Source organism: Danaus plexippus, chromosome 4, assembly GCF_018135715.1.
Source record: "Danaus plexippus chromosome 4, MEX_DaPlex, whole genome shotgun sequence".
NCBI lineage: Eukaryota > Metazoa > Arthropoda > Insecta > Lepidoptera > Nymphalidae > Danaus > Danaus plexippus.
In genome coordinates this window covers 3,403,100-3,427,538 of record NC_083538.1, presented here as the reverse complement: position 1 = coordinate 3,427,538, position 24,439 = coordinate 3,403,100, and the positions used below count along the sequence as shown (strand labels likewise).

Sequence of the window (24,439 nt, the reverse complement as noted above, 5' to 3'; positions counted from 1 at the left end):
ATATCTAAAATTTACCAAATCATTGAAAATAAGACGATATTTAACTTAATATTGACATCATTCAGATCTACCGAAAAGGTTAAGGCCTTACATTAAAACACGAGGCTTATAACAGCCTTTAATTATAAAAAAATATATAACAAAACATTTTTAACAAGGCGACCGTTGAAATGAAAATACTGTTATCCAGTAATGTCAGCTGGAAGAAAAAGGTTTGACATGAACGTCATTCTTGTATCATTTTTTTGCTAACCTAAAATGTTTTATCAAATGACTTGATTTTGCTACATTTGCTTATTTTTTTACGGTTAATTTTATAAATTTTCTTGACCTAAATCTCGCTTGTGCCGTGATACGTTCCGATTATTATTTAGCTTTCTTTAATGTGTGACAATTTTTAAATAATGACTATGCGTTGAAGTCATAATAAAATGGAAAACGGCCCGAATAACACAGTAAGTACAAAACGCCAAGCGAAACATCACTGTTTGAGAAGTTTTCTAGGGTTAACATTACCTAGAAAAGTTAATAGAAGATTCTTAATGTACAGAAAAGGCTGGTAAATAGTGGTTTAATTAAGTCTAGCTGTGTTTCCGTAATAGGATTGATAGTTAAGTATAAGTATTAAAAAAATTATAGTTAATTTCTAATAACTAGAATTTTATTAATTCTTTTAAATATGAACGTATTAATTATCAATCTTTTAATATATTGAAATAACTAAAACAATGTACTTCTAAATGTAGCTTTATCTGGGAATAATGAATCCAGTCAATTAATATCCTTATATATTTTAGTGTTATATAATAAATAGATTGAAAGCTGAACCGATATCTTCATACAATTAGATATGATTAGTTTGTTATTATGAATGGAATATATAAACAAATTATATTATCGCACGCGACTTCGTCCGCGTGATTATCTATTTTTACAAATAGAAATTGTGTTCAGTAGTTTCATAGCAGATATACGAAATCTAGATCAGGTACAAACAATTTGAATTCTTGCCTTATTTTCTACAGTTCCTGTTTTATCGCCGTAATTTTTAATTAATTTGAACAATGTACGGACAAACCATTTTAGTATGTACTGTTATACGTTTCACATGATAACATGTTTATTGTCAATATGCTCCACTTTAGTATATTAATAATTGTATTTAAATAACTCTACGCACAATTTAATTTTAATCGGTTTCTATGACAGTGATATTAAAAGATTTTTTTTCTCTTTCGATACATTCCGTGTTATCCTTACTAGTACCCAATATCACAATATATTTCATCGTCTACAGACAAATAGATTAAAACAATATTAGGTTCAAATCATTTTTTTTTTTAATACAGATTATATCTAAAAATTTCCAGACGTTAAAGAAATAAATGTATAAGGCGTAGAGCATGTATGAAAGTTACAAATCGAGGTAGAAAATAGGACAACGACAAACGAACAAGACGGATATATTTATCGGTCATATATTTTCTTGCTTATCATTGTATATTTGAATCTCAGATTTAATCGTTTCTTACCATAGCCTTTTATTCTATTGATGCATTACTTGCTTACCAAATCTCTTATCCCTTATCTAGTTTTATATTCAAAAATGTATGTCTTGAGTATGCTTTGTTTAACTTTGTACCGTCACAGGTAAAGAGCGGTACAGTATTTCATTCATAAATCTTCGCTTATCATAAGATTAATGTAAGTTATTGAATGTGAAACGTGAAACGCTTGTATGTACTTCGAGGATGTAAACTAAGACTATGTATTCTGTATTCTTCAAAAAGGCAACGTGTGTAATGATATAGCATAGATATTTGGGAGGTAGTTAGTTGGTATCTCGCTAACTAGTTACGGAGACAATAATTAAACAATTACATACAAACATACATATATTATCGAAAATATAGCTTTTGATTTTCAAAATGTGATTACGAAGACACTAAACCTCTTAATATTCAATGGTTCACTGTGCGGGTGCCGGTTCTATCGCGTTGCAGGGAGAGAAGCTTCAACAGTGCCCGGGACTTGCGACCCAAGTGGAGGTTTAAGGGACCCCTATCTAACGCGCTAAAACGCTCACCTCCACTGTCCAAGCTCCTCTCTTTACCTAACCAATTTGAAACGAATCTGCTAGGGCTGCCTTCGAAGTACGTTTTATGAATGAATTCTTGTTACTACTGGTCTTTTAGTTGTAATAAAAAATGTGTTGTTGCCCTTTTAAAGTTAAATTATAATATAAAGAAATAAAATATTTAGCATAGATAATTTGTCTTTAAATATTTAGAAATATATAAAAAAATATGCTATGTGAAGTTCGATAAAAATCTTTTTTTTAATAATGAGATCTAAGACTCGCGATTTTTATTCATTTAAATGAAACTAATATTTTTCGGATATACTACACGTGCTTTATTTTTTGTTACAACTACATACTCCTGTTCATTTAAACCTTTTTTTAATTCACCTTTCGGGTCATCGGAAATTCAAAGCAAATAGAGTAAATACCAACGCAGTACGCAGTCTATTAATGTGTAACATTAATCTTAGTTATCATCTAATATTTTAGTTCCCTGTGTTTCATATCTACTATATTATTTTCTTGCATAAAAGCGGATAAAGCCTGCTGGAGGAAAAATATAAAACCTCCGCCTTTTCTGGCTTTGTCCCAAAATATTTAGACAAAAGGATATAATACTTGGCGGTTTAATTGATATACTCAATAAATTTGACTTTTGTATAAATACTAAGAAATGCAATATGCTATGAAGTATTTCTGCTCTAAAATGTTCCTATATCTACACGCGTCCAGACGTACACACTCTTATCAAGGAATTATTGTCTTGTTTATAACTGATAATAATCCATTCTAATGATGAATTTAAAATGAATACTATTTATTTATATGGCGGAAATTGTATGTTTTTTGTTGTAAAAAATTAGGTCCTAAGTTCTTAGGTCAAATTTAAAAGCCCACATAAATGTTATCTTTTAAGAATATTTATAAATAAATATGTGGAAACTGTCTGTGTTTGGTTTCGAGATGTATAGTTGCGGTAAGTGTACTGATCTGTAGTGTTGTCACCAGACGGCGGGTCGCGAGACTGGGCGATGCATGTCGGTGGCTGCGATGCAGGCTCTGCACCGTCTGAGGGAGTGTCGTCTCCTCTGCGACGCGATCGTGCGCGCTGACGACGGCGCCGCCTTCCCTGTCCACCGCGCCATACTCTCGGCTTGCAGTCCCTACTTCCTGTATATAAATTAAATATTTTGTTTTATACCCTTTTAGCACAGATCGCGTGTCCGTAATTTAGAAGGAAATTTATGTACATATGATTCAAAGTTAACTAAAACCCCCCCATCTTTTTGGGATTATTTCTAACTACTAACATTTTGATAATTACGGAAACTTAACGGAAATGTGGAATTTAATTTGTAACATTAACATATATGTTATATTGAAATATGAGCTTTATTACTATGAAGTTTCATTAAAATCGGTTCATTTGTTTTTATTGAAAATGCAAATAAAAAAAAATCTTCGGTCTATTCATAGAATCCTTTCTAATACATTAGTTATACTAACCACGGTTCGACATAGAAACTAAAATAGTAGCTATTGTCGTCGTCTATGTACGACGGATTTGAATTTATTCATTCGTAAGGTAGAAGCGTATGATAAATTTGTCTCTTAGAGCTTTAACCATATGGCTTATTAAATTTATAAGTCCTCGGAATGCACACAGTTTCCTGCTCAATAAAAAAAAACAATTCATAGGACTTTTTTCATGTTTGGTATACTTCAAGTTTACTTTAAAATTTATGAGAAAACTGATATAGGGCACTATTTACAACAACTTTACACTCTCGGGAGCAGAGCGATGTGTTAATATCGGGCGTGCGCTCAGAGATCCTACTCCTCTTAATCGAATATGCATACCTTCGTCGAATTGAAGTCACTGACACTAATGTCCATGAACTCCTTATGACGGCTGATTATCTTGCTTTCCTTGGCGTCTTGCAATTATGCTCTGACCATCTAAAGGCTGCTTTGAATCCCAAAAACTGCCTCGGCATCATGATGTTTGCTAGGTAACCATTACTTTTTTATTTTTTGTCATTTAGATCTCATGTTCAACATTTCTGAATATATTTTATTTATTTTAGACGAGTATTTTGCTATAAATTGGAAGCCGACTCCCGCAGATATTTGTTGAGGTATTTTGTGACTGTAGCAACACAGAGCGACGAGTTTCTTCACTTGCCGATTGATGAGTTAAATAGCATTATACTCGAGGATGAATTAAATGTGAAAAGCGAAGAGGTTGTCTGGGAAGCTGTTCTGCGTTGGGTGAACTACGATCCGGATGTGCGTTGGCATCACACTGTGAAACTCATGGGCAGTATACGTCTCGGTTTATTAGATACGCAAGTATGTACCAGGTCTAACGTAGCTTAGTACATGGAAACTTGTGTTCGGATTTTAAGGATATTCCATTTTTTCTATTATTTCCAGTTCTTCTTGGAAAACGTTAAGGATCATCCATATGTAACTGGCAACGAAGGTTCGCGGCCCATCATCATTGAGACTCTTAAATTCTTATACGATTTAGAAATGATTGCTCAGAGGGATGGTGAGGTGGCGACACCAGAGATAGCACGACCACGTGTTCCACATGAGGTTAAATGTTAATGATAACAATGTATCACAATTCACAATAAGAATATATTTTTAATATTTTTCTAAAATAAGTAATTTTTTTAAGCACTTTATATATTTAAATGGATTATTTTAGGTACTTTTTGCCATCGGTGGGTGGAGCGGTGGTTCTCCTACAGCGTTTATTGAAACCTATGACACGAGAGCTGATCGTTGGATTAAGGTTAGCTTTCTCTTTATGAAGCCAATTTGCAACATTTTTATTTCGATATAATTGATTTTTTTCATCGGAAAGGGCAGATTTAAGAACCACCTGCACTATCCAATGATACGTCTTTCTTATGGTAGGTGTGGTGTCTACGTCAAACGTTGATAACTTAGAGTAAGCGGCCAATTCGTTAATTACTACATCTGAAACATGATTCTTCGAAACCTTTGTTAATAATATTATGTATATCTACAAGATAGTTATTCAAGTTTGTTTTTTGTTTTGCAAAAAGAAGTCGATGATCTTAATTTAGATCGTATCAACGAATTGCGCAGTGCCAATTGTGACAAAATAATAATAAAGTTAAATAAACATTACTATTTACTTCTCCGCATTTACCACATTATATATATATATATATATATATAAAAGCGTTTCATCATCTCAAGGTCACTATGTTATGAGGAGAAACTATAGAATTTTCTTTTTATAATTCTTGGAGGTGGAAGAAGTTGATCCAGCAGGACCGAGAGCTTACCATGGAACTGCTGTTTTGGGCTATTGTATTTATGTGATTGGCGGATTTGATGGAATGGACTACTTCAATTCTTGTCGCTGTTTTGATGCCGTTGCCAAAGTTTGGAGGGAGGTCGGTAGCTATATATTTTAAGTATCTCATATAACTTGAATACCACGAATGAGAGGTTATGATAGTAGAAAAACTACATTACTTTTAATTCTCTATAACTGTTGTGATAAATAAGAGTTGAATTTGACTTTCTAGGTAGCACCAATGAACGCACGTCGTTGTTATGTGTCAGTGGCTGTGTTAGGAGAGACTATATACGCCATGGGTGGCTACGATGGTCACCACCGTCAGAACACGGCCGAGAGGTTCAATCACCGCACCAACCAGTGGTCGCTCGTCGCTCCCATGAATGCTCAGAGATCAGATGCAAGCGCTGCGGCCTTAGATAGTATAAAGATCAATTAAGAGCAACGAAATAGTTATACACGTTCAGTTTGTTAACGAAGTAACCTTTGCAGATAAAATTTACATCACCGGCGGATTTAATGGACAGGAGTGCATGAACAGTGTGGAAGTGTACGATCCTGATACGAACCAGTGGACTAATCTGGCGCCGATGCGTTCGCGTCGCTCTGGGGTGTCATGTATTGCATATCACAATAAGGTTTGTTTGTGAATCTATTGAACACGATACAGCATGTCCTTTTAAAATGCTTTTGAGGAGACGTAATTCAATAGGAAATAATTAAGGATTTCAACATAAAAGTATTTACAAAAATTTTAGAATTTTAAGAAAATTATTTTTAAATAGGTGAAAGTTTTCTATTAATAGTTATGATGAGTAGAAAAAAAAATGAACTGCTTTCCGGAATTCTTATTTTTAAAGGATTCGTAAAAATATCTATATATTTCATACAGCACAGTGCACTATTCTTTGGTTTAAAAATACTTTCGTATCTTCTGCTTTTAACATGTAGCATAAGTTAATCCATATTTGAGTTCAAAACTGCTGTTTCCTAATTACCAGGACATTTTTCATTTTGTATTATAAATTGAGCACTACTATAAACATACATAACATCGACACGAGTCCTTATTTTAGGATAAAGTTTTAATTGATGGGAATATGTTAATGTTACGATTCTTCATGTTATACAATATATATTTAAAAAAATTATTTAACTTGATAATAAATAAGAAAATAATCTTTATTTTAGTCAAGCTTTTCACTTCAATTAATTCTTCAATGTGGCCTAGTGTTTAATAAACACACGCGCTTGTTAGATCTACGTGATTGGAGGATTCAACGGTATATCGAGGATGTGCAGCGGGGAGGTATTCGATCCCAACACCAACACCTGGTCTCCGGTGCCAGACATGTACAACCCTCGGAGCAACTTCGCCATCGAGGTCATCGATGACATGATCTTCGCTATCGGAGGGTTCAACGGAGTCACCACCATCTATCATGTCGAATGCTATGACGAGCGGACTAACGAATGGTGATATTTGTATTAAATGTTCTATATTATTATGAACAATTATAAAAGAATTAAATTTAATAGGGTTTAAGGCGGAAATAATATTATCACTTAATCTTTCAATCATTATTATTTTTTATCTTATAATATACCGAATTGTATGTACTATCTATCTATCTATATATACATATATTATATGTACATCCAACCGAATATAATTTATAAAAGTAGGAGTTGTATAGAAAATCCTACGGACGTAATAGGGTTAATAATGAAAATGTATGAATCTGTACATTATCCATTCATAGTTGAACAATTGAATAATTTGAGCTACGTTGTATATGGAGGTAGATAGAGTCCTGAAGATGAAGAGAAGCTACTTTATCTTTCTGTTATTAATATAATAGTGTTCAGAGCTACGGTCAGAGGCTAAAACTTAATGAATATCAAAATATTGACCTAGGTATGAGGCGACAGATATGAACATCTACCGTTCAGCTCTCTCGGCGTGCGTCATCATGGGTCTTCCAAATGTATACGACTACATACATAAACATCGCGAGCGACTCATGGAGGAGAAAAGGCAGAAGATTCTCCTCTCAGAGACAGCAAGACACGGACAACATCGCACCGCTCTCCCTGATGTTTGTATCTTATGTTTAACAGAAAGCTACAATACGTATTTGATATTCATAAAAAATTGTAAACCCATCAGGAGATGCCTCCATTTTACTCTTATTAATTACTCGAAGCCCGTAATTACAAGAGCTCCAGGCTAATGTTCGCAAAATGTAATCATACTGTCATTGTAACTTAGGCGGTATGTAGATTTTTCTGGAGAGAAAATTTAGGAAGACTTAATTAAATTCATTTCAGTTTAATTTGAATTGATGAGACTGGGTCTTTGCTTTATGACTATCACATAGGTGAAGTAAATATGTTTACTCTAATAAGAGAATTTACCGCAGTTAGAAGGGCCTCTGACAAATTTTCTGTCTACGTCAAGGGCAAGTTACTTCCCTTTATATATTGATATGTATGGCTTCGCTCACATGTACCAAAATTAAAACTAACCTGATAAAAGAATTTATATTTCTATTTTTTTTTTAAATCCATAGCTAAAGCTAAACGTTACGTAAATGTATAAAAAATTGCATAATATAATACTGAACATTTGCTATCACTATGATAAAAGTTTAAAAACATTAATATGTTATAGAGTAACAAAAAATGAGATAAATTCCCACCGAAAGGTCAACTCAATAACTGGTTGTAGCCAGTATTTCTACGTATATTATCGCTCGTTTCCAAAATTTTCTCTAGCTAAGGATTTCCTGACAGCTATTTTGAATAGTCAAATAGTCCAACTGTATAAGAAATTTGATCAATAAATATAACTTTATCAAATAACATTCAATTATTTCTCAAGTTCATTAGATAAGAAAGTATTAAATATTAATACCCCATCATATAAAAGCAGTAAAGGCTATGTATGTGAATAAATAAATGACGATAACTTAATGTTAGGGTCCCAGGGGTGATTCGCGATACCAGCATAATGTGCCCAGGCCGGTACAAATATTCGCGAGGAGGTGGAATCAAACCCGCCATTTTTGGAGTAGACGACAGGTACACTTTATTTGGTTACTTACTTGCGTGAGCGAAGCCTTACTGTTTTCAAAAGACCCATTTTGTTATATTTAAAAAAAATTGCTAAGAAAATTGTGAATAAAATAAATTAGAAATCGCATTATTTGTTATCGACTTGGTGAATTTAAAAATTTATAGATTGAATAGAGAGCATTTATAGAATACAATACAAAACAAATAATGCAAGCTCTTTAAGAAAACTTTTAAAATATGTCTCAATTTAATGTTAAAAACATTTGTTTGTTCAGGTGCATCTCATGGAAGATAATGACGATATGTTGGAACAGCTGGGAGTTATGGACAACGACGTGCCAGTGCCGCCACCACCGCCTCCGCCGCCGCAGCCCATGGAGCAGGATAGGAATTAAACAACCCGGTAACACAATCGATTTCATCAGCATACAGTTATATTTTTTGCTAAGCAATAGGACAGCGAATTAAATCACTATAAATGAATTAGTTCCTCGAAGTCTAAAAATTTTAGATGATATGACCACTGTTTAAAGAAATGAAATGCTAAAAAGAGAAAGATTATTTTGAAAAGAGATATCTTTGGATTTTACCGTAGCACAAACTTTTCTGGGAGCATAACACATTAACTAATCAGTACAAAGGTTTGTATAAAACCATAAGTTCTGATATTTTATATTGCAATAAATGCGAAAGTAAGTTTGTTTCTTTTCCCTTCACGGCTTAATAGCTTAATTCTCCATTTCAAAAGTCCGATAAAATTTTAAGCAACCCTAAGAAAACCCAACATTTTGAATGGACACTGAAAAGGCCAATATTTAGATGACAAACATTGCCTTTTATCTTTTGACCTTAGATTCGTTGATGACTTGACAATTTATTATTTGAATATTAATATTGTTCTTTTCCAACTATAATCTTTATTTTTCAGGTATTTAACAACTTCGTATCTTTCAATACTGTAATTTTTATAGCCTACGTAAGAAATTTAATAAATGTCTTAGGAATCAGTATATCAGTATAGTCAAGTAATACTATGTCAAATTAAAACGTAACCGACCTTTATTTTTAAAATATATACATATATTTTAGAACTTTTGGCATTTTTTTAATGTGGTGATATTTCATAATGTGAATCATACCTGTATTTTTGGAATAGTTTTTTTTGAAAATTGTATAAAAATTTTTCGGAGAATTATACGATATTAAGAACAAAATATTATCTTTTAATTTTAGTGCTAGACATTTAAATAAAGTTGTTTTTTATTTAGTTTTTAAGACTATATTTCTATTATTGAAAATATCTTGCTATGCATGTAAGTTTTAAAGATATTAAAAATATAGCAATAGGATATTTTGAGAAAGGAAAGTACTATCATTTTAATTTATTTTGTAGAAATAAATATAAAAATCACTGGCACAGTTATTCTGTTTACAGAAAGCTTAGGAACTTACAACCAAATAACTCTATAAATACATAAATTTTCATGAATTGTTGTTTATAACTTGTCACTTATATCCGATAGAAATCTTCTATAATTCGTAATATTCTGGTGTATCACACCGCACAGCCTCTCCGATTTTTGCAGCTTGGGCGGAATTGAAATGTAATAAGCGCTGCCAGGCTCTTTCCGTCCACGCCACAGCTGTGAAGCAGGCACCGTTGCTGATAAAAGCTCGTATGGTCACAGCACCAATTCCTCGTCTCATACATCGCCACCCATCCGTTTGCACTGATTTACGAAAACAGTCCCAGGCCCCCTTGTATTTTCCCTCGACATCGCCTTGTAATCTTGATTTCACTACGTCTATTGGGTATAGAAGGATCCACGATAAAGCACCAGCTAATCCACCGGCAGTGAACACAGTCGTGACTGAATGGTCTCCTCTTATCATGGCTTCATATGAGACAAAGTAGATTGTGAAAGCTGGACTGTCACGGGCTATGGTAATTCCTAAACCCTTAAATAATGCTCTATATCCTCCTGTTCTTAATATATGTCGAGCTCCAGACCAAGCACCAGTTGGCATCTTCTCACCTGGCCGAACAAGTTGTTGTCGTGTTTTGACAAGCTCGACGGGCGCACAAGCGAAACTTTGAATGAAGCCAGCAATACCACCAGCAACACCATGTGACAGTAGAGAATCCGGATAAGGTAGAGATCTTCTTGTGTTTCCGTATACTCCAAATACTAAACTATTTATAACAGCGATTCCACCTAAAGGTGCTCCTACACCACGATATGCAGTAGATAATGTTCCTCCTTTTAAAAGAGCTTTAGTACATTCTAGTGCGCTTCCCCTCCCCGACTGTATGTGTACCTTAAGAGTATCCAAGGGATGACCAGCTATTATTCCTGCACAACCTGCAATAAGATGTTGGTTAAAAATTTTACTAAGATTCCATAATATGGGGACATTCAAAATAATGTTTATTAAGCATAAAAATGAAATTACATTCATTTTACAAAGTGTAATATTACAATTTTTTTTATCAAAATGCCACCAATGTCTCAACACACCTACTAACTTTACAAAACTTACCCCCGATACATCCGGCAATAAAATCCAAGGCCATTTTTGATGTTTACAGAAAATACTCTAAGTAACCGATAATCTGTAACAGAAAAAATATTTGATATTAATAAAATTCAACAGCAAAAAATATTTTTTAACACTTTTTACTAACTTTTGAAGTCTATAAATAAGACATTTTAAAAAAATTTAACGGGTTTATTTCTTTTCTGAGGTACGCCGCCGCCCGTCATTACTTTGAACCTAAGAATCAGTCAAATGAAAAGGCTATCTTTTGCAAAATTATTATTTATAAACTTTTATTGAGAATATGGCAGTTGTGACCCTTGATAAGACAAAGCAAATCTTACCTTTTGTCGTTCAAATTAAGTAATCGTAATGCGAATTTACGTTTCCACCAGCAGAAGTTATACCAATGAACATATTGGTGGTACAGTGTGATGTTGGTGTTGTGAAGATGCCTTCTTAATGGTTTGTGAGAAAATGAAGATCTTCTAGCGGTCGGTCACCGTTCGTTGTAATCGAGATCGTTCGTCCGAGCGACCCGCTGCACCCTTTTGGCTGTTATCACTCGGGTCATCGTTATCACGGGGGCACAATACTACTTTAAGTAACTGCTATTCTTGGTAAACAATATGGTTCTCTAAAAGAAAATATCAATATTTTTCCACTGCATTCTGTTATTGAGAGCAATGCTTAATATTATAATTTCAAGGACTTTGATTACTTTGATAACGAGACCTAGATATCAAAATGTATAAAAAGACATTGAAGTTGTACGTAAAAGCAAGAGTTATTAACTTTTTGTGTACTGCATACATTTTACCCTGAAATAAAGCCCACCTTATAAATTATTACCTTATCCTAGTTATATCACAATTTTCCTAAAGTCAAACATTTTTATTTATCTCTATACTACTGGCCTCATCATATCGTTTGTATACTAAATACGTCAAGGGGATCTTAATAAAAATTTCGAATATTTATTACCTATAGCTTCGAGAAAACGATGGAACTTATATTAGCGAATATCTTTCAACCACAATATCTTTAAAACAAATAATACTCTTTAAATAGTATTATTCTTAAGTAATTCATCGATTACACCATTTTCTAGAGTTATTCTTATGGAAGTTCCATATTTATTTGCTTTTATTTGCATTAAATGTGAACATCATTAACATGGATTTTAATAGTCGCGAGGGGCTTTTAAAGATTTAGTAAATAAAGCTATTAAGTCTTAAAACTAGCTTGAAAAACAATTGTTGACTTCGATTTTATTATTGCAAACTAAACTAAATCTTCGAAATTGTTTCCGTTTTGAACATACTATGAAACAAATTGTAGTATTTTTAGATGTAGCCAAAAGAGACAAGGCTGCCGTGAAATACTTTTTTCACGTGGAAGATCATTTAGGGACTATCCATTACATATTTTTGTACGCTACGGTGTCGTTCGAAACTTCTAAAAGCTGTCTGCCTTTGGTTACTGAAGCTGTAGGTTAGCATCATTAAGTGAAAGGGATACCTTATTATCTTATCTTCATATGCAGTAGCGAATAAAAAGCTTGGCAAATGCCGATGTGATTTCTATTTAATATTTTACCACCTACTTACACCAGCTTCATCAGGCATTTTCGCTAACACATACAATTCCTTCGCTGTCATCCAAAGGGAATAAATAAGTAATATGTATATATCTGATAACTTTGTCATAATTATAAATTGTTTCTCATAGAAACTTTTACATTCTTTTGTTTATCTTTAAAATTTAATATTATATATTATTTCAGTGGTTTTATATATTTTTTTTGGCTTTTGATACTTCTCTTTTTCTTAATAATTGGCTTAAAGCATAAATACAGATTTCAAACTCGTATTTGTTTATATAAGAATAGAAAATCGAAACAAGTGTCGGCTGGCTGGGAAATGAAAAGCGTCAAATGCTATAAAGTTTTTCATTGATATCCATGAATAATTTGATTAATAACAAGGCAACACTGGATGCTAAATGTCAATCATCTTAAAAATAAGTTTATAAAAATAATTCATCTTATTTTTGATTGTGTTGGGTCAAAATTGGGACATTGGTCTTTTTAGCTCTAATTTCATTTTGTGTTCCATATAGATTATTGATAACTTATATTAAAATGGATACCGTACCAAAATGTTTGTTTTTATGTTTCCAAAAATATTAAAGGATATTAATATAATATTTTACATTTTACTTTGCTAACTTTATTGTATGTCATGTAAATTGTTTGTTCTGTTCATTTAAATATATTTTTAATTTTTGAAGACCACCTTTAAAACAACCAACCAAACCTATCAATTTTTATTTTTATTATGGAGATGATATATGATATGATATTCATAAACAAAGTGGTCAAGTTACTTCATCTCGAACATGGGCTGGCTCGACCGGATAAGTATCACCCTTTCACAGAAAATCGGCGTAAAGTAGCCTTTAATGGCTGCGTTTCGTCCGATGGGTAAGAGATCCGGTTGCTCTTTCACTTTTCCCACCCTTTCCTTTCCCTTTTCCACTATCAAGATCGGCAATACATCCGCAGCATCCAGCTTATGTTATGTCTACCTTCCAACAAGTAGGCTGTCTGTCCGTTTGCCTCCTTTGATTAATATAAAAAATCCCATCAATCGATAAAAACTATAACAAACCAGATTTGTCTTTTTGTACACAATAAGCAATAAATTAAACACATAAATATTTAGTTACTTATATGAAACTAATACTTTTCGAATTACTAGGCGTATTTTATTATTTTAAAAACTACATACTCCCTACGTTTCGATTACTTTGCAGCAGCCGTGATCAGGGGCAGACGAGTTTCACATCTCAGAGTAGTTTTTAAAATAATAAAATACGCGTAGTAATACGAAAAATATTAGTTTCATTTAAATGAATACTCGCCAAAGTCTTTTATATCATTTTTCAGTCACTTTGAAAAAGTGACTTTAAAAGGCAATAAATTTAGAAAATTGAAAAGTTTTAACTTCCCTCTGTAAAATTGCAGATACGCGGAATTAGGCAATTCTAGTTACGCGGGTTTGTACTATCCCCAATGATATTTATGAACATACTATACAATCTGTAGTCACCTCTCTAACAACTGTCAATTCGATAGGACCAGCGATGTACAAAAAACGCCTTTAATAATATTTATAAACACTACTTATTACATTCTGTTTCACAAAATTCAATTAAAAATTAAAACTTTATAGTTGAAAAATATTATAAATTAATGTTACTTTTTATGAGTTACGTTATTATTAAAAAAAAATATTTCATTTAATTTGTACGTTATAAAATTAAAACTTTTTTTAGTTGTGAAATAAATATTTATTAATAATAAATATTAAAAAATGTTGTATGTTTACATAATAAAAAAAAATCTAGATTATTTCTCATTTATAAGGTAAATAGAGATATTTAAAATTCTCCAGTGTATTGTACGCCAGTTCAAAGCTACGTCGGCCATTCCATCGCGATCTGTCAAAAACGCAATCTCTGAGCCATCGTATTGTAGAAAAGTTCATTATAAGTTATGGAAAACTCAACTAATGAAAATGACTATGAGAATAAAATACCTCTGAATGCAATCGTAAATATAAAACCAACTAGTTCTGCGCATCATAAATTTGAGAATGTTTTGATAGAAAACGATATGAAATTGATAGCAATAAACACCATTGACGATATAAGATACCTTTGCCGTATTTGTCTTACAAATGAAGATAACATGATCTCTTTAATGTCTACTATTGATTCAGAATTGCTGGTGGATATATTCTCTTATGTTACATCAATAAAAGTAGGTATCCTAATTTCAGAAGACACAAACCTGTAAATCTAAAATATTAATTCCAAAATAAATGTGAAATGAGTCAGCCCTGTGTACTACTATTATAAATGTAAAAGTTAACTTCAATTATAAATAAGTTTAAAAGACACTCAAAAATGTTTATATTTTGTTAGAAAAATTTCAAATAGATTTTGCACTGCAATTTTAAATTTTAAAAGTTGATACATTGCATACAAGTCTCATTATTTGTTTATTATATTACAGGCACAATTGGAGGCAGATCTTCCTCAACAAATTTGTGACACATGTTACGATGATTTATTACAATGTTATAAACTTAGAAAAAAGTCTTTGAAATCAGAACAAACATTGAGGAGAGTGTTGAAATTAGATTCCGGATGCTGTTCTGACAATATGAGGTGATTTTTAATATATAAATTTTAATTTATACAGTCATCTTGTTGAAAATGATATTCAAATAGAAAATATATGGTGAAAAATTAATTGAAATTAGTAGGATCCAAAACTACGGCAAGCTAGGGATTATTATGATCCTAAAGTATAAAGCTTAATAGTTATTTTATTCTATATTTTCTACTTGATTTTTTTGATTACATTTTAATTCTTAAAATTAAATTTCCATTACTGCTTAAGGTTACAGTATAGTTACCAGTCTTAGTCTGAGTCTCAGTCTTAGCTTCTAGAGTTGTTTGGATAGTGTGTGAATCTTGTAGCAAAATGGTAATATTACTTTTACTTTGGCAGCAAGTTTTTTTGTGTTACTATATATAAAGTTTTTGGGGAAAAAAAATAAAAGGATTTTAATTATACAAATTATAAATGTACAAGATGGTGGCAACCAAAATTATTGTTAATATTTCAGTGTGACAATAATGACAAAGGAAAAGGGAATACAGACTGATTGTAATGATTTGATTAAATTATGCGAAGAGAATGGTCCAAGAAGGATTAACTTTAAGGACGAAGATTTTAAAACAGAGTATGAAGAAAATCATGGTAGTATATAAGAGAAATAATTACAGAATATGGTTATCTTTTCTTAATATGTTACATATTTACAGAGGTTGAATATTTGGATGATGATTTCTTTGAATCAAATGATATTGTCACAAAAGATGTTGTCAGTAGGTAATGAACTGTCATTATTATGTTTAAAAATTATGAAAGTGGTTTCTAATAAATACTTTTTTATCAGCGTGAACAGAGAAACACAGCAAAATGGTTAGTATCTACAAAATCAAGCATAAAACCTTTTTTTGTATAACATAGACAAAATTTTTTTTTTGTTAACTATGTCTTATGTATAATTTATTGTTATCATATTAATATTTCAGATATGAAAACATTGATAGAAATGAAATCTGAAAAAGCGGTAAAAGTGAAAAATAAAATTTTATTTTGTAAAATATGTTCGAAGGTAATTTTATTTTAAATGTAAAAATTGAATTTGAAAATATTTATCCCTTCATGTTTATTAAAAAGCGATATTGATTTTGTTTAAGAACTTCCGTAAAATAAAAACATTAAGAGCTCATATGAAGAAGTGTAGAAATACAGAAGTGAAAAATTCTTTTCCCTGCGGAAAATGTAAGGAGACATTCAGCCATGAACAAGACCTGCGCATACATTCAGCATTACATACCAAAGGAAATAAATGGACTTGTAACGAATGTCAGAAAGAATTCACTGGTGAGATATATATTTATAGAATAATATGGTCTTAAATATTAAACAATCTAAAACAAATAAAATAGTAGGAAGTACTAAAATGTCCTTAAAATTTTTGGCATACAAAAGATTAAAAGTATTATATATGATTATAATTAATAACATATTTTTGGTCGCGGATATTATTAGTTTACAATTTAAACCTGTATATTTTGGAGATTGTGTACCATAAATATAGTACACTAACACTACAGGGTAATGTCTGTCACAGAGAGTACAAAGATTTGATAGATCAGAGGCAGCTAGTAATTTACAGAGTAATGCATCTCATAGAGGAGGATGATTGAGTTAGTTAGTATTTATGTTTCAGAGAGGAACCGTTTCCGTCGTCACATCCGCCGTCACATGGCGTGCTGGAGGCTGGCCTGTGACGCGTGCGGCAAGACCTTCGCTGAGCCGTGCGCGCTACGCAGACATGCGCGTGTTCATACCGGCGAGAGAAAAGAGAAGACACTGCGCTGCGACATCTGTGACAAACGGTATAATGTGAATATATAAATATTCTATTTCGTCCCTTCTTTTATATGTCAATTCGTATTTTCTTCATATTCCTGCAAACCCTAACTAAACAAATAGTTCTCTACCTGTTAACTACTTCACCAATAATAATTGCTTTTGTTAAGTTTACAAATAAAAACAGTCCATATTCCAGATATCTGTAGAAAATGTGTAACTGGCACTGGACACTGACATGACATCACGATTTCTATACCTGTTATGGAAAAAATATATCTTAAGCTATAATTTTCCATGATTCGTCGCGAACCAGATTTCGACACAAAAAAAATTGTTTTGAATTCACCAATCAATATATTTTGTACCGTGACAGTTTTATTTTAAAATGTATATATAATTAAAAAATATAAGATACTAAGATATTCGGATACTAGCGTCTTTATTATTATGTCGTATATCTTAAGTTTCAGCGACCGCACCCAGCTAGCGACTCATTCCACCCGTCATAGCGGCCTCATGCCCTGTTCGTGTTCCGTCTGCGGTAAGGCGTTTCCATCTCAGAGACTGCTCGCCTCGCACGCTCGTGTACACTCAGACTTGAAGCCCTACGCCTGTCTCTACTGTGACAAACGGTATGAGAAAGAGATAGATAGAGAGAGAGAGAGAGAGAGTGAGTGAATATTTTACGTAAAGCCGTATTGGAACAAATTTATTGTATCATGTTTGTATAAGGAAGAAAGAGAAAGATATATAGATTTTATCATATTTGTTTGTGTAAGAATGGATGAGACAGATATTTTCTGTATATCGATTTTCGGAAAACAGTATTTATTATATTTGTATGAGAAAGCGGGAAAGAGAAAGATATGTTTTTTATTTTTTGGCAAATGCCGCTTCGATGTTATTATTTAAATTCTAAATTATTTGTGTTAGAAAGAGTGACAGAGATAGATATTTTAAATTTAATGTGCTTTTTAAAATTGTCGGTACTTAAAGGTTCTGTCATATATGATAAAGAGAGGCCGAGAATGTGTGCTCGTGTGTATGATTTAAACATTGACCACGTTTTATTATATTATTATCTTCCATATATAAAAGTAATAAATTTTCAGATTCAGGCACGAGTCCACCAGGAACACACACCATCGCACCCATACCGGCGAGAAGCCATACGTATGTTCCATATGCGGAAAAACCTTCATACAGAACTCTAACCTCAAGCTGCACATGAGGACTCACACGGGTAACTACAGCTCAACTTCAGCTCCTTACAATATTGAATTAAACAGATTTTTGTTAACTTCTGTTCTTGCAGGTGAGAGGCCCTACACCTGCAACGACTGCGGCAGCAAATTCACTTCCAGCTCGTCTCTGACGTGTCACCGCCGAATACACACGGGAGAGAAACCATACGAATGTCCTGTCTGCGGGAAGAGGTAACGTTGTCGGGGAGTTAACTGTCATCAAACGATTATACCCCTTATTAGTATCGCGTTAGAGCCCACACGATTGTTTCTAGCGTTTAAAATATAACATTGTTTTGAAAAGCACCAAAACAGCACCATATAATATGAGAGTAGTGATTTAATATAATTAATTATTTTATATATATAAATATATACACATATATTTGTTTTACCCTATGTATTTGCTTTAAAATACGTATATCGTGTCGACAGCATAAGGTTATTCACTATTAATTTTTTACATATTTTTTATGTAATAAAAATTTTTAAGGTGATAATGAAGGTCAAAAATGGTGGCATCAAAGTTATTGTCATTTATAATAGAATTAAAAGAACACAATACTTCCGTTTCAAGGTTCGCTCGAACTCACATATCTACTCATCTGCGATCTCACTCTGGCGAGCGACCTTTCGCTTGTTGCGCTTGTCCACGCGCGTTTATCAGTGCTGCGAGGCTGAAGGACCATTGTCTTGTACACACAGGTATAATGTACAATCTACACGTGTACAATGTCCACATTCAACGAATACATATGTATATTAAAGTTTATAGATACTGTAGAAAATATCGATCTGTATATATGTTACTTTTGATTATTATGTACACACTTTAGAACTTATTCGATGAGTAATCAAACATATAAATAAAAATTCATAAAATAAAATATTGAAAAAATAGTATGAACGCAAGTACAAAGCTCATTAATTCGCTTTTATTAGCTTCACCTGTATGTTTGTATGTTTGTAACCGACTCCTTTGAGCTCGATTTGCCATACTTTGATCGATCAGATTTAATTGAAACTTTGCACACCTGTCAAAGACCGATGACAATGCAATAATTCGATTAAAAAATCCGATTATCCCAAAATAAATGTACATTATTGTAAAAAAGCGTGGGGTGCATAGTGTCAATAGTTATAAACATATAATTGACAGATGAGTAGAATGATCTTTACTTTGATAATATCATAAAACAGCACTGTAAATGCACCCCACGCTTTTTTACAATAATGTACATTTATTTTTTATTTACACTATTTCTTAATCTAAATTTATTAAATGTTATTTTCTGTTTTCTAGTTGGATTTTTTATAAAAGCGTGTTTTTTTAGTTTTTTTAAACTATTATTTATTTTTGATATAAAACCTCAGTACGTCCCACGTCAGGACAATGTAGGCTAGTTATAATCTGTTTGCGTTATAACAAATTACTTGATAACCTGCTTTCAGGAGAGAAACCCTTCGAGTGTGCTATTTGTTCGGAGAAGTTCGGTCGGAAAAATTACTTGGTAAAGCATCTCCGGACTCACAAAAATAAAGTAAATAAGGATACGGTGAAAAATCAGGAAATAGTTATTCTCCAGGAAGTGCCATTTGTTGTGGAGGATAGCGTTATATACAACGAGGACCCCGGCAACGAAGTATCCCTAGACACCGGCGTCAATACTGTTAGTAACAAAAATATAACTTTGGAAGTGTCCGAGGAAATCCCAATAGGGGTCTCGGGAGAACTTATTTTACACGAAAATGGTGAAGAGAAGACAGAGCTGGTGGTGGTGGACAACATTCAGAATGGTATGAATTTCACCAACGGTGATATGTGTCTTGATGGGAACGTCAACTATGTGAATGATGTCAGTTTAGTTGGAGTCAACGATGATGTACCATCATCAGCCTCATCTGCCGAGGAAACCACCATGAAACTTTACAAATTGGACCAAAGTTTAGTACAAATACAAACATCCACCGGACAACTTACAATAAGGAAAATGACAGCTAACTTTTAAACAGGTTTTAGTATGATAATCACAAAGAAAAAATTGTTTGTAGAAAATTAAATTACTTATTTGCCAAAAATATTTTTTTTTCAAATGTCAAAAGCTTTTACGTAATAATATTCATTTTCATTTAAATTTATTTTGACTTACCAAATAAAAAAAAAGGTTTAATTTGATAAATAAATTAATTTTTTATTTAATGTAATTTCTATATCACTTTATTTATCTCGTCAGAACCAAGATGATTTCTTCCCGTCTTCGTATTTCTTTATATTCACAAGAATTGAATCGTGTATTTCCTTGGCGTTTCTGTTTTGTCCGTAATAATCCACAAACTCACCATCCGGATCCACAAGGTATATAATAATTGTGTGATCCACCTGTAATCAATGCGATTTTTAAAGACTTAATGACATGAGAAAATATTTCATGAGCTTAGAATCATTTTGTTGAACAACTTTTTATGCAGATATCCAACCATTGTTACAGCATGTTAAGGAAATATACACATGAAATATGTCAAGTAAATCTGAAAAACATTGCATTATTCGAATAAAAGTTTACTGACATGAAAGATAGTATACAATTAGTCTTTTAGCTTACAATATAGTCATTGTCGACATCCTGTGGGCCGGCGCTGAAGTATACTCTGTATGACTTGCATGCTTGTTGAACCTGTTCCTTTGTACCTGTCAATCCTAGCAACCTTGGAGTAAACTCTTTGCAGTATCTGGTGACATATAAATTTTTTATTATTGAATGTGTGAAACACATTAAATATAACATCACAGTGAATATAGACTATGTAATAACTAATAAGGTCTCATATATTGGTTATTCAACATACTTTCCGACAATCTCGGGTGTATCTCTTTGAGGGTCAACTGAAATGAACAGCGGCTGCAGTGGTGGGGCTGATGGTATTTTGTCTAAAAATAATTGTTTTGGGTGTCATATCCAAGAAAACAGCATTATTTTAGTACATTACGCACTATTTTGTAGGAGTTATAAATAAAAGTAATTGTGAATTTAGTAGAAACTGCTAGTTATGAAAAACAATGAAAACTACTAGTCATGAAAAAGAATGAAGAATGTTTCAAGTAGAAAAATGTTCTTACCATGAGTATCAACAACCAGAGCCAATTTTTCTAATTCATCTGGGCAAATGTCAGGACAGTGTGTAAAACCAAAATATATTAACAACCATTTACCAAGAAAATCAGTGCTTTTTACAATTTTTCCCTGAAATTATATAGGAGTACAAAATCTGTAAGCTTTTTGTTTCTATCCCACAGTTAATATTATTATTACGTACCTCAGAATCAACCAATTCAAATGTTCCACCTATCTTAGCTTTGCCCAACTGCCTCTTTCTATCGCGGTCCAAAGCTTCTTGTTTCTCTTTTCTTACATATAACATAAAGGCTGTCAGCCCTCCCCCTACAAGTGCTGTCATAGTCATGGACTTCCATGTCACTGGACCAATAAACTTCTTCGGCTTTAACTTTGGCGGCTGAGCGCAAAATTTCACAGGCGAGGTAGAGAAACACCGAAATAATGGCCGAGCTGTATTTCTTAATAAAGAGTTCATTTTATATACGGACAGCCTCAAATTTTAAAAAGTTTTAGATTATTTCTTTATTAAGTTACCACTATTTTCACTTATTACTTAATCTTTTAGTTAACCATGCAACTTCCACGGATTTACGATATTTATCTGAAACTTTATGTCATATGTCAGTTGTCAATTGTCATCAAATAAATCAGCTGGTAAGCATAATGCGGTCAACATTCACAGATGATGTATATTGGATACAAATAAAGAATTGAATTTAATGACAAGATAACATATATCTCATTTAAACAACTAATGTTATTGCATAATCGGCTGGGATGCCGGGACTTTTTCCAAAAAATGGCAATAAGAATGGCCCTGCAGGTAACTTACGCGAACAATGGAATACGGTGCAGCGAGCAGATCTCTTCCCGCGCACCACCGCCATCGCGCCACGCTCATTCGTTTGCTCGCATTAGCTTGTATCGTTTAGTAACGAAAACAACGTTGCCGTGTATGTCCGTGTGATGCCTAGTAATTCTTGTGCTTTGATTTGTTTTGTTTATGTTATCTCTGTTGTTAAGTTTGAACATTGCTGCGAGTCATGGCAGAGTTGTGTATCTCGTGCCGTGCATCGACAGAGAATCGGCGAAGATATAATTGGGTTTCCAGAGAAATTCATCATATTGATATCGCCCAAATAGTGATAGAAGATATAGTAGCTCGACAGTTGGAGCCTACTGCGTTCATTTGTCGACCCTGTTGGCAAAGAACGGAACGAAAGCACCGGCGACTTATTCGGGAGGCTGAACAGCAAACTGAGTTCCAAATCCAGTTTCGCTGATTTTACCAGGTCTTCTTCGTGCTCCAAACACCGCAAATAGTTGCATTTTCCAACATTGTACGAATGAATCTCGCCGTCGTGTTCCAGAGAACATAATTTTTCGCATCCTATGCCGCTACAGCTATTTCGTGCCAGAAAGCGCGTGTGACTGTAATGAACACGTGGAGCAAAATCTGTTTCATTTACTTCCTGTACAAGACAACTCTTCTGAGGAATGCACTGGAACTCAAATAATTAATATCGTATACATATTTCATGTGCAGAAGCTGCTTCAACTCCTTATTAATATGGCTTTATCCTATTAATATTAAAAAGGATTTTATATATATATTATACTTCATTATTATATTAAATGGTTTCTTTATAAAATTTATACTTGGCTAATGTTCAATTTTATATACATAGTAACTTTCTGTACCTACGACCAAGTCACATACTACACAACATTTTTCTAATACAATTTAGCAACTAATAAAATCTTGAGATGTACATATATCTACTTCAGGCCCCCTACCAGGAACCGGTTCCATAGAAATTTATAATTCATCTAAAAATATTAATTGTCGCAGCCATAACTCGCTTTGGTTGGAAATCAGATTAGACTTGATAAAAATTTGTTTTAATGCAGATTTTTTTAAAAAGCTTCTAATCAAAATACTAATAAATCTACATTCTATAGACATATACATACATGGGGGGCCCAACCCGAAAATATTCGGACAATATACTTACAGGTTATACAACCTATCATAACATATAGCTGCCGGAATCTATGGCCATGTGGCCGATAAGAAGTGCGTGAAGAAAAGGCTGCTCTCTCTGCAGATATCCTTCGCCCTCAGGGCCATCAGAGGGTTCAAGATAGTGTCCATCTCTGCTGCTCTCGCACTTGCCTTGTTCATCCCCCTGGACTTAAAGGTCAAAGAGGTGAACCGGGTCGAACCCACTCACCTTACAGGCTCGTCCCCGCTACTTCGGGCAAACATCACAGTGGAGCTTTCGACTCGTCCATACCTTCTCTTCCATCCATTACTCAGACAGTCACACAACTCACACACTTTCCGGAACTAAGTTGAGGTCCAGGACTTTCAGTCAAGACTTCACCCTGACATGACACGTTTGCCGGCGGGAGCACGGATGGTACAGTTGGAGCGACCTTCGTCAGTTATGTCGGAGGGCAAAGCCCCGTCTGTAAGAGGTTCAAGCTGCACGGCAGTTGCACTGCCTTCCAAGCTGAACTTCTCGCAATTCTCAGGGCTTGCGAGTGGGCTTCTACCAATGAACACACACAGAGTAGTTAAATCAGATAGCAAAGCCGCCATTCTCGCCATCCATAATCGTAGCAACACACATCCCTTTGTTGCGAACATACACTCAACCATACACCTCTCGTCTAGTACCATCGGGCATCGAGCTCGCATGAGCTAAGGCTCAAGCGAGTATCGAGGGGAATGAGGCCGCAGATACTGCCGCCCAGCGGGTGGCCAAGATCCTCAGAGCCCCGGACTATAAACGCTTCCCGATATCATTCAAGCACTATACAAACACACTCATCGCCTCAATTTGGCAATCTCGATATGAGAGTGAGCCACAAGGGCAACACACTAAACAACACCTCCATATCAGTAAACTACAATCACTTGTGGACAACACGTTCTAACTCAACCAAATGCTCACAGGACACGCCTACACTAAACAGTATCTCCACAGGGTCAAGGTGGCGGAGGGTGCA

At 33.6% G+C, this 24,439-nt stretch overlaps 4 protein-coding genes across 9 annotated transcripts; 2 read left to right on the top strand and 2 right to left on the bottom strand.

Moving 5' to 3' along the window:
• The first annotated feature begins 165 nt into the window (after window positions 1–165).
• LOC116768724 (kelch-like protein 10) lies at window positions 166–9,745 on the top strand. 4 transcript variants are annotated; one of them, XM_032659521.2, is made up of 14 exons: window positions 166–212; window positions 3,092–3,255; window positions 3,844–4,095; window positions 4,171–4,435; window positions 4,520–4,684; window positions 4,800–4,886; window positions 5,374–5,520; window positions 5,656–5,848; window positions 5,919–6,064; window positions 6,685–6,902; window positions 7,345–7,525; window positions 8,409–8,510; window positions 8,780–8,907; window positions 9,433–9,745. In XM_032659521.2, exons 1-13 carry the CDS (start codon window positions 171–173, stop codon window positions 8,897–8,899), a joined length of 2,082 nt encoding a protein of 693 aa, XP_032515412.1. In that variant the 5' UTR covers window positions 166–170; the 3' UTR covers window positions 8,900–8,907; window positions 9,433–9,745. The 4 variants fall into 4 exon arrangements, with proteins under 4 accessions (XP_032515412.1, XP_032515414.1, XP_032515413.1 ...); XM_032659522.2 differs by having other exon boundaries at window positions 183–455; XM_032659523.2 differs by lacking the exon at window positions 8,409–8,510.
• Window positions 9,746–9,871: 126 nt separating this feature from the next.
• Window positions 9,872–11,560, bottom strand: LOC116768726 (mitochondrial basic amino acids transporter-like). 2 transcript variants are annotated; one of them, XM_032659525.2, is made up of 3 exons: window positions 11,387–11,560; window positions 11,046–11,118; window positions 9,872–10,867 (listed from the first exon to the last, which is right to left on the bottom strand). In XM_032659525.2, exons 2-3 carry the CDS (start codon window positions 11,077–11,079, stop codon window positions 10,035–10,037), a joined length of 867 nt encoding a protein of 288 aa, XP_032515416.2. In that variant the 5' UTR covers window positions 11,080–11,118; window positions 11,387–11,560; the 3' UTR covers window positions 9,872–10,034. The 2 variants fall into 2 exon arrangements, with proteins under 2 accessions (XP_032515416.2, XP_032515417.2); XM_032659526.2 differs by lacking the exon at window positions 11,387–11,560 and adding an exon at window positions 11,191–11,321.
• A 2,953-nt stretch (window positions 11,561–14,513) lies between these two features.
• On the top strand, window positions 14,514–20,387 carry LOC116768554 (gastrula zinc finger protein XlCGF57.1-like). Of its 2 annotated transcripts, none has more exons than XM_061526028.1 (13): window positions 14,514–14,868; window positions 15,124–15,278; window positions 15,743–15,876; window positions 15,942–16,008; window positions 16,076–16,101; window positions 16,215–16,297; window positions 16,383–16,569; window positions 16,919–17,087; window positions 17,529–17,696; window positions 18,177–18,307; window positions 18,380–18,500; window positions 18,886–19,013; window positions 19,761–20,387. In XM_061526028.1, the coding sequence occupies exons 1-13, from the start codon at window positions 14,602–14,604 to the stop codon at window positions 20,315–20,317; spliced, it is 2,193 nt and encodes a 730-aa protein (XP_061382012.1). In that variant the 5' UTR covers window positions 14,514–14,601; the 3' UTR covers window positions 20,318–20,387. The 2 variants fall into 2 exon arrangements, with proteins under 2 accessions (XP_061382012.1, XP_061382014.1); XM_061526030.1 differs by having other exon boundaries at window positions 14,516–14,868; window positions 15,743–15,859.
• An 87-nt stretch (window positions 20,388–20,474) lies between these two features.
• Window positions 20,475–22,040, bottom strand: LOC116768553 (protein SCO1 homolog, mitochondrial). Its single transcript, XM_032659294.2, has 5 exons — window positions 21,624–22,040; window positions 21,427–21,550; window positions 21,156–21,237; window positions 20,912–21,038; window positions 20,475–20,688 (listed from the first exon to the last, which is right to left on the bottom strand). The coding sequence occupies exons 1-5, from the start codon at window positions 21,897–21,899 to the stop codon at window positions 20,539–20,541; spliced, it is 759 nt and encodes a 252-aa protein (XP_032515185.2). The 5' UTR covers window positions 21,900–22,040; the 3' UTR covers window positions 20,475–20,538.
• Between the last annotated feature and the right edge of the window lie 2,399 nt (window positions 22,041–24,439).